The 9,819-nt window shown below is 37.5% G+C and overlaps 1 protein-coding gene across 1 annotated transcript; it reads left to right on the top strand.

Annotated features, from left to right (window-relative positions):
* The first annotated feature begins 1,349 nt into the window (after positions 1-1,349).
* SPIC (Spi-C transcription factor) lies at positions 1,350-7,965 on the top strand. The gene is made up of 4 exons (XM_010225915.2): positions 1,350-1,458; positions 3,018-3,130; positions 4,070-4,178; positions 7,538-7,965. Exons 1-4 carry the CDS (start codon positions 1,350-1,352, stop codon positions 7,963-7,965), a joined length of 759 nt encoding a protein of 252 aa, XP_010224217.2.
* Positions 7,966-9,819: the final 1,854 nt, after the last annotated feature.

The following is a 9,819-nucleotide window of genomic DNA, read 5'->3' on the forward strand; positions in this document are numbered from 1 at the left end:
ATTATACTCTGTAACAAGGTGTATAATGCCAAAAGGAGGTACTAGGGGATCATTTCTGAGTAATGTTGTATATAATGTATATTCCATGTTAATCTCTCTGAAATTTTGTCTATTTTCACTGATGATTAAACACCGAATTTCCTTATGGAACACACAGTTGCTCTGAGAATTTACGTATTTTCATATACAAACATATTCTAAACTGCCTTCAGGGAAGAAAAAAATGACCTTTTTTCAGTTACATCTGAAAAACAGACTTAAAGAGTTCAGGTCAGTATTTTCTTTGTGAATTGAGCATTAAGACTGAATGTCAGAAAAAAAAAATTTACTTCATACTGTCTTTAAAGCATGCTTATCATGATGTGGATGGTAATCTAAAAGTTACTGTATTAATGAAGCTGGAAGCCTTAGTAATGAAAAAGAATGATTTTTTTTTAAAAAAACTTTTTTAAAAACAAAAAACAATATCCAATGTTACAAGTTATTTAATTTATTAGAAATGTCACATTTTAATTCTAAATTACTTTTCTCTGTATTGTTAAATATCTTTTATGTCATCCCTGGAAATCATTCAATTAATTTATTTGCAGTGACAGAAATGCTGTTTATTTTGAAGTATACAATTTTAAAATATTGTTTATTTTAAACAGGATTCCAGCTTGGGTATCTAAATAATGGTAAGTCTACAATAGTTTTATTCTCTTACTGAATTACTGAAAGTTTCAAATTAGCCACAGAAAACTTCTAGGTAAACCTCTCCATACTTCTTCAGAGATCCAGTCCAAGCTTAACCCTTCTGTGATTATGCAAACGTGGATATTTTTCATTTAGCTTTTATTTAAATACAAGACATCCTAAATCAGCATTAAACAGTTTTCTGAAACTCCACCATGTGTTTCCTCTACTGGCATAGTACAGCATTTTCACTGCATAATCAATTTCCAATGCTTGTATTATTCAGTGTGGTTGCAGTACAATTTTGGCTTCATAACTCATACTATACAAGTGATATATATTTCTATATGGAATACTGCAGAGCAAACTAATTAGCACCCTTTCAGTAAACTTCTCCTGCAGATTTAGGGAAATGAACCTTGAAACATTTTCACAAGTAACTAATTTTACCCACACGAGTTGTCCCATTGACCTCAAAGAGACTTCTCAAAGGACTGAGAACTTTCTCATAGTAATAAAGATTATGGGAAGGCCTAAGTGCCTGAAAAATGTACATTCCAACAGGATGGTGTGATATATGTATATACAACATAATTACTATATTTATTTGGGGTTTTCCACCTGATTGACTACTGAAGCAACAAGCCTGGTCTTTGCTGACCCTTGAAAGAATAATGTTGTTCCTACAGAGTTATCCTGATCAAGACATACTGGGCCAGGCTTTTGAAGATGCATTAGAGGTACTGCAGCAGCACTCTGATGCTGAAATGCAATATTCACCAGGTAAAATCAAAACTTTTACTTCATTTCATATACCCATATATTATATTTTTATGGAAAAGTACATCTTTCCTGTACAAGAAAGTACATCTCCTGGGTGGGAGAATAATTTCCCAGAGGTGGATCAATGAACAGTAGAGGAAGTAGAACAGTACTCAATGATCAATGAACACTAGAGGAACATTGGGAGGAAGAAAAGAAGCAAGAATAGCTGAAGGGTTGCGGTCTCTCGATTAACACTGCCCAGTGTGGCATGCATCCTCCGAGTCACAAGACAGGGAAAATGTTGGACAATCCCCATCTCCCTTTCCCCCACCACTAACCTAACCGAGAACTCGACAGGTGAAATTCATTTCCACAACTACTTTCTTTTACATTTAAATACTTTTTTTTTTATGTAGAAGTGCTAGTTTGAGTCTGGATAATTCTTATATATGTGTTTTCCTTGGAGCATTGCTTCTCAAAGTATAAATATAGGCAAACTGTAAATTGTTCCCATTGAGGCAAGGCTTTGGGAATTATAATACCATAGAATTAAAAATCTCTTCCTGCTTGATGATTTAACAAATAGAAATGGAAAGAAGGGAATAAAAGAGGCTATATCACATCTTTGAAGCCCAGAACAAAAGTTCAACAGGCATGATTTTCATACAAGGACAATTATTTACATATTTATTTACTATATGCTGAAATGCAAATAGGATTGAGACAGAAATTCAGATGTTATTGAAAGGTTTTTGTCTCCATTGCTATGGCAATTTATACATGCTGAAGGATCTACTATATAGATTTTTTTTTTTGCAAATGGTCTTGCCTGTATCTTGCCTATTAATAGAGCCCATATAGAGAGATTTTAAGCACTTTCAACTAAATGTTTAGATTTCCTACAACTGCACCCAAGTTGCCAATCACAGTAGATCTACCTCTCCAAGGTCATCTTCTGGTCTCCTAAAGAATATGTGATTTTGTCCAATTCATTTTTTAGAAGCTCTTTAGAAGCTCTTAAGCTCCTTCCACGTTGCTCTTTTTGGCACTGCAGATTTCTGGCTCTTTTTTTCTTGTAGTTGATTTGGCATAACATTATTAGACAGCTGATATGGTATTGCCCAGGTTCATGTTTGCCAGTTTCTCTTCTCCACTTCACACAACATCCTAGATACTTACTTGTATTGCTAACAGCCTGTATAAGAACTGTGCGATGTTCTCTTTTTCTTTCTCATTCATATTATCATCATGATTCATTACGTTTGGCGATCTGCTTGGCCCTCCTTTTTCTATTAACCAAACTGTTAACCATCATGTTAACTGGCATTTTAATAAATACTGTATTTCATCATGAAGGCAAACAAATCCAGCCCTGAGACATCATTAGCAGTCACGGTGTACCTAACAATGTACAGACTGTGGTGAATAACCCAATGATAGAGAACATCCTGGCCCTCGTCATAAGAAAAATGCATTTTGATGGACTCAGGATCATGTTAGGTTGTTTGCCACTGGAGATTTTCTGTCCTGTCTCCTTTCTACTCACTCTGTTTTTGCTCCTTCCTCTTAATTCTCAGGTTATAGGAATTGCCTGACTGTGATCAACCATCACCCTCACTTCCGAGCAAGTCCCAGCTACTCTGCAGCACCATCTGCAGAGGACTCAGGATATAGCTGGAGAAATGTAATAGTAAGTGAACTGACTCTTAATAACACTGTCATAAAATGGAAGCTGGCCTGCTCATAATTTCTAATACAAATCAATATGTTAATTCCAGCATAAAACCAGTCTGTCCAGAATGAAACTGCCTGGGGAAATATTTGCAAAACATGTTTAGTAGTCTCTCTTTAGGATTCATCTTAACTGTTTGACTATGATGCTCTTCTGTGGTTCATCAAGTAACAGGATGCACAAACCTACTGGTACTGTAAGGAAAAGACCTGGGAATGGGTAGAGCACAACAAATTCCAGCCTCCACCCAGCTTCTGTCCCTATGAGAAAGTTTCGTGGCCTTGATTTCTCCTCTTCCAGTCTGCCTTGAGATTGCTGGAGAGACCAGCATTAGCTGAACTCCGGGTTCAACTTCAGTCTGAATAATCTGTATTCATTCTTAAGGAACCTGAAAGCATGGCCTCCGGGAACTGGTGGAAAATAGGGTGTGTTGGTCGGGGGGGATAATTTCAGGCACCGGGATTCAAAAAAAAGAGGCCTACTTTCCGCAAGCAGATGAGCAGAGCAGGACACACGAACAGGAGTCTGTGTAGAAATACTGTTCAGATGAGACTTGTCCTTTATTAACTCTGCAAGAAGAAACAATAGTTCCTTTTTTTTGCCTCCAGCAGAGGAGTTCAAGGTGCACAGTGAGGCAATTACTATGTTTTTCCCCTTAAGCTCTCCCACAGTGGGCTCGTCATTCCCACTGGACTTAAGTTGGTGTTGCTCTTTACTGATACTGTTCACTGCCTGTGTCTGTGGTTGTGAAAAATCTTGTGTGTCAACTGAAGAAAGGTTCTTTAAGGCTTCAGGCAAGCCTTAAGCAAGCCTTAAGCAAGACTTTTCAGGCAGTTAAAATTTCTTTTTCCTTGGAGCATGTACTCTAATAGTAACTCTTTGTCTTAATTCTTAAAGAACAGTGCAGCAGATTTTTGTGCAGATGAAGCGGTCTACCACACTCTACAGAATATGCCAGAAAACCAAGTGATGCATGCTGCTGCTGGCCAGCCAAAAGCAGGGAAAGGTGTGTGGAAAGAACATAACTCGATATGGATGTTGTATTACTTTTAAAATTCCTTGGCAAGTCATGTTTTCTCTATTTCCTATTTTTGTTATTTTTAACAGGAAAAAAAATGTTAACATTTAATAGTTAAGGAATAAAAGTGCTAAGAATCAGTTCCTATCTGCTAAATCTCATAAGGTGAGATAAATTTGTTAGCATCGCATTCTCTTCTCTTGTTTGTTATGTGCAAATGTAGAACACAGAGTGTATCAGTTCAAATCACTTGGGATGAAGTCTAATGCAAGGAATTAAATCTATCAGTAATGTCCTTACCCACTTTAATAACATCTTCTATTTTACCAGTGAACAGTGCTTTTCTCGAAGGTTCTTCACTCATTTAAAATTTCTTGTACCTGATTTTATGTCTTTCTCTGCTTGCTCTTAGTTTTTGCAACTTCCAGTGCACATTTTAACATTCTCATAGTTACAGTTTATGCTCTTTTTTCATGACCTTATTTGGGTGGATTTCTGTTTTCTGAAGAATAAGTATGGGGACATTCATTATTGCAGCACTTTTGTTGTTTATTGAATTCATTCCTTTGTCTTCATTTGGGATTTAGAATTCTATCTACAGCTCTTAGATGGGAATTTCACAGCTTCCATTCCAAGATTATGTACTCACTTTTCCCCATGGGGTCTTTTCAAGTAGGTTCCTGTTTTTGTTGCTTTTTGAAATGCCCTTCTCTCAATTTTAATCATATGGTGTCAGTTTTTTACATCATCCCTTCCCATTGATGTTGAACACGATGGTTTCTGTTGCTTAGTAGTTCTACTACTACTATTACTACCACATTTTCCATGGGACTTAGGAAAAAGTAGCCTCTCCTTTTAAGTCCTGTTCTTCTGTAGTTAGAATTGATTATTTCAACAGCAAGTATGCCATTCCAGATACATTGTTTTTTCAAACCTTATCCAGTGTTGCACTGGGAATTTTACATGTTGTTAGCTGAAGGTGACTCCAAGACTGCTCCATTAAACTTCACGTCCTGTTTAGTCTTTCTTTACCATTAGGCATTCCGTTTTCTTATCCTTTTCCAGAAGGCTATACTGCATGAACTTTTAGAATTACTGACTTTTCTTCTGTCTCCTCTGTCCATGGCAATATTCCTGTCAGAAATTTTCATTTAAGGGGCTATTTGAACTGCATGCTGAAAAAAACTAGTCTTCTTGGCCTTCCATTCAGCCATGAGAGGTCATGTCTACACTAGCATTCCTAGCAGCTCACTAGTAATGGGCTTGTAGTGGAAATATTACTACTGAGGAGCCAATATATGTGTTAAAAATATTTCAGAGAGTTTACTTAGGATTATCTCAAGGCTGGCACTAAGTTCTAAAGCTAGATATGCATTTTGAGTGTATTTTCTCTGTTCGGTTTTCTCTGAAAGGAGTCCAATTCTTGCACTTCAACATCATTCGTATGAGAGATGGTCCAGTTTCTTCATCATCTTTGTGGCCTTTTGCTGGACTCATCACATGAATCGGTTTTTCTTGTCCTGCGGAGACCAAATGCAGATACTCTGAAACATCTTCTGGAGGAGTCCACTGCCTTCCATTGACCATATAATAAACCTGCAAATCCTAACCTGTTAACTTAGAGTGAGGTTGTACAGCGGCTTAGGGACAAGTAAGGAACCCTACTAGCTTGTGCAGTGGAGTGCAAGTAAAGATCCCTGAACTAGAACTCCAGCTCAAACTGGTGCATTCAAATGGTGAGTTACTGGGCTCTAGAAACATGGGTGCATTAGCACGTATGAGCTAATAAGCCCTCTCAAACAAAGACACCAGCTGAAGATGAAATTAAAACTTACATAGAAGTGATAGCTGAATTAAGGGGAAGGACAGCACGAGGTCTAAGATGCTATTACAGACATGGCTACACTATCATTTTCCAACAAAGGTTCAGTCAGCAGAAGCTAGAGACTCTGTTGACCTGTATAGACATTCAGATGTTTTATTGTTCTTTTTCATCCTACCATAGTTTCTCAGGATTACCAGATAATTGAGGCTGGTGGGGTCCTAAGAAGGTCATCTCCCATAATTCAGAAGTGCTTTCCGTGACCAGGCAATCTCCTTCACCTCTTTGCTTTTAAGCTTCTCATTTTCATACTTACTTACATAGTCATATTTCTAGTAGAATATGTATTTCTAGCCACAGAACAATTTTTATTTAGCTTCTGACACTTTATTACTTTTTTGGAAAGTACCTCCGATTTCAGGCCCTTCTTCTTCCTAGTTTGGCTGTCACTTCTCCCCTATTTCCTTATCACCAGATGCAGGGTTGCCATCACCCCAGCAGATGTCTTGGCTCAACCTCAGTGCTCCTAGTCTAAAATAGCCATGCAAGACAAGACCTTATGGTCTTTAGGTGCAGCTGCTTGTTTCCACTTTGATTAAAGTGGAAGATATTTTTCTGCATACACTCTGCGTTCTCCAAAATGTTCCTCCGTCTCATAATTTTCAGTTCTTCCTCCATATGGCAGCTGCTTGTTCAACCCTAGCTTTATGAAAGAAACTTGAAGAACTTCAGAGAGATGGATCCACTAAACCTAAGTGAAACTAAGTAAGCCCTGCTGGTAAACTTAAGTTTGAGATCTGAAGATGTGGGGAGGAGAATATTTCAGTTAATTGACAAATGTAGTACTGAAGCTTGCTTTTATTCCACACTGGACTGAAAAGTCACAGTTCTGTTTTTTTTTTTTTTTTTTTAATAAAATGTAGCATGCCAGAAGATCAGTTTCCTTATTGACTTGATAAGGTTTATAATTCAAAACTATCTTGCTCTTCCTGTTGATTCACCCTCTCCCTCTTACACTGAACCAAGAGTACCTTGCACTCCAGACATTTTCTTGAAATAAATATGTGCAAAATCAACTCATCTCCAAAATATTTAAGTTTTGATTAAGCAAGAGAGAACATTTCAGCTAGCTCTCCAGAACCTCTTTACTGCGCTGCCTGAAACTGTAATTTCCTGTAATAGCTTCTTTGACCATGTACCTGCCCAACACACATCTGAAGATTCTGAAAGTGGCTTCTGAGAGCTACCAGACAGTGAAGTCATCAAATATATGTCATGTTCCCCACATAGCTTGCTCCTGAAAATCTAATTGCTGGATCCCTTTCTGTCAATTGGGACATAATCTCAAAACTGTCATCCCATTAAGCCTGTTGCTGGTCTTTTGTTGAGTTGTTTATACTGAAACAAGGCATTAGGTTTACCTATCCTTTTGTCTTTAAGGTCTTTTTCAGGAAAAGGGCAACTGTTTATCTTTCAAAACAAGTATGATTTCTGCTCTGACCATTTGTGCTTTATTTCTTAATAGGTAGAAAAAAACTTCGACTGTTTGAGTACCTCCATGAGTCTCTGTATGATCCAGCTATGGCAAACTGCATACAGTGGGTGGATAAGCCTAATGGTGTCTTCCAGTTCGTCTCCAAAAACAAGGAGAAACTTGCAGAGCTGTGGGGAGAAAGGAAGGGAAACCGCAAGATCATGACGTATCAGAAAATGGCCAGAGCACTGAGAAATTATGGAAGAACAGGTGAAATCATTAAAATTCGAAGGAAGCTGACATATCAATTCAGTGCAGTTGTTTTACAGAGACTTTCTCCATCCTACTTCTTGGGAAAAGAAACAGTTTATCATCCATACATTCAGTCTAATCAAGAATATCAGTGTGCAGATGACTGGATCAATTACAATAATTACATGTATAATAGTGGTTATGCATTACAGCATGCTAACAGCTAGACACCTTTTTTCACCCAAACAGGTTTCCAGCACAGGAATTCTTCTCTATTTACCTTTAAAATATCTTGTCAACACACACTGAGGAGGGTTTTTAAATGACCTTGGCCTGGTTTTTGTTCATTTTTTAAGTTAATGACTAGTCAAGAAAAACACCAGCTCTAGGACAGGTTCTGTTCACTGTTATATTAATCACAGCAATTTTTCTTCAGATTAAGTGAGTCTGCCCAAGATCAGGAACAAAGTGTTGCCTGTTAGTGGACCCAAAAGATCCCATCCTGACAACAACCGTCTCACAACAACAGTCATTGTCTTCAGTGGAAGTTTTGCATTTATGATCAGAATTTAGATGCTATTGTGCTCTGTCATACACATTCCGTATCAGTTGAATACATGTGAATTAGAAAGGGAAGAGATCTGCCAGCTGTGTGGAGCTACTATCTGCTTTTTTAATCAATGCTTCGCATAACTGTCAGTTTGTGAGTCAATGTTTGACTGAAGTGTAGAGTCCACATGAAGGTGCACCTGTTGGCAAAGTTGTTAATCCTTAATCGCTTAAATTAACATATCTTAGCACAGATCCTGACATCGGGTATTAGGATGGGCAGCTGCACATTTCACTGTTGGGAGTGGATTTACTGGGAGAGTGGCTGTATCGTGACTGAGTTAGTAAAGGATTAGGCTTTTTATGAATTTATTTACAGTTCTTCCCCCACTAATAGGAGAAGCTGCACTTTTGTCCAGCAGTTCTATATTCAGCTGACAAACACAGCTTTGTTATTTATAATCTCTTTTGTAGTTATAACTTTAAATACATGCATACAACTTCACTTCTACAGCTCTTTTTCCTACACAGCAGGGTAGCCAAAAGACCCAGTGGTCTTGCACTCTCTTCAGGCGTAAGGAGAACTAAATTTAGGTGAGGAGAGAGAACTAGCCATTTATGCCAAGGTGATACCTGTAAGCCTACATTTTCTCACACTTCTGCTTCCTGGCACCCTTACATCATCATTATCTGTTTTGCCGAAATATTTCCACTCAATTGCATTCAATTCCATGTTCTGCATTTTGCTCCAGGTATCTGCAAGCCACATATTAATAAAGATAAAATTGATTTGTGCAGAGAGATATATATGGTGGTCTAATATTTTTGATGAAATTCAATGTTTGCTCTAAGCAGGAGCTTGCTTCTACGGGTAAAACATTTTATGTAATAGAAACAATACAACACTCCGTACTCAAGCAAATATCAGTGCTTTCAGAAGATGTGTACTCCTATAAATCTGAGTTTATGTTAAATAGTGCTAAAAACAGAACCAGATTTTCAGTCACTGAACATGTGCCAGAATAAGAAGGTCATGACCGTGTTGTTAATATTCTGTTTTCAGTGTAGTTTCCTGAAATATATATAAACCTAACAACAAAATAACACAAGAATGCCTCTGCTCCCATAGAACTAAATCAGGATCCTGTTATAATATTGTATATAGTGGGACTTTTACAAAGGACTGAGGTATTTGGGATGCCTTCATTATATGAGCACATATGTAAATACGTTTCAAATGCACACACACTTGCCAAGAAACCACACAGTTTATTTTGCATCTGTTACCCATTAGACACTGATGTATGTTATTTACTAGACTAATAACATGCACCAGGTCTGCTTTGTGCAATGTGCTTCTTTTATCATACTGTTCAGTTTCATTTTTCTCGAACTCATCTCCTTGTTAAGGAAATAAATATTTATTCAGATTCTGTGTTACCTTTTTAACTTGTGTAAAAACATGAGCATTTGCTTCTTATAAAATTGGTAGCCAGACTGAGAAGCTATAGCTGCATCTGGGAGGACTGGCC

The sequence above is a fragment of the Tinamus guttatus genome, unplaced genomic scaffold, assembly GCF_059628265.1.
Source record: "Tinamus guttatus ecotype Peru unplaced genomic scaffold, ASM5962826v1 Tinamus_guttatus_pri_ptg000125l, whole genome shotgun sequence".
NCBI lineage: Eukaryota > Metazoa > Chordata > Aves > Tinamiformes > Tinamidae > Tinamus > Tinamus guttatus.

Coding starts and splice junctions, on each gene's coding strand:
- SPIC (XM_010225915.2), top strand. CDS start 1,350: ATGTTGTTCCTACAGAGTTATCCTGATCAAGACATACTGGGCCAGGCT. Junction 3,131..4,069: donor ATAGCTGGAGAAATGTAATA/GTAAGTGAACTG, acceptor TAATTCTTAAAG/AACAGTGCAGCAGATTTTTG. Junction 4,179..7,537: donor CCAGCCAAAAGCAGGGAAAG/GTGTGTGGAAAG, acceptor ATTTCTTAATAG/GTAGAAAAAAACTTCGACTG.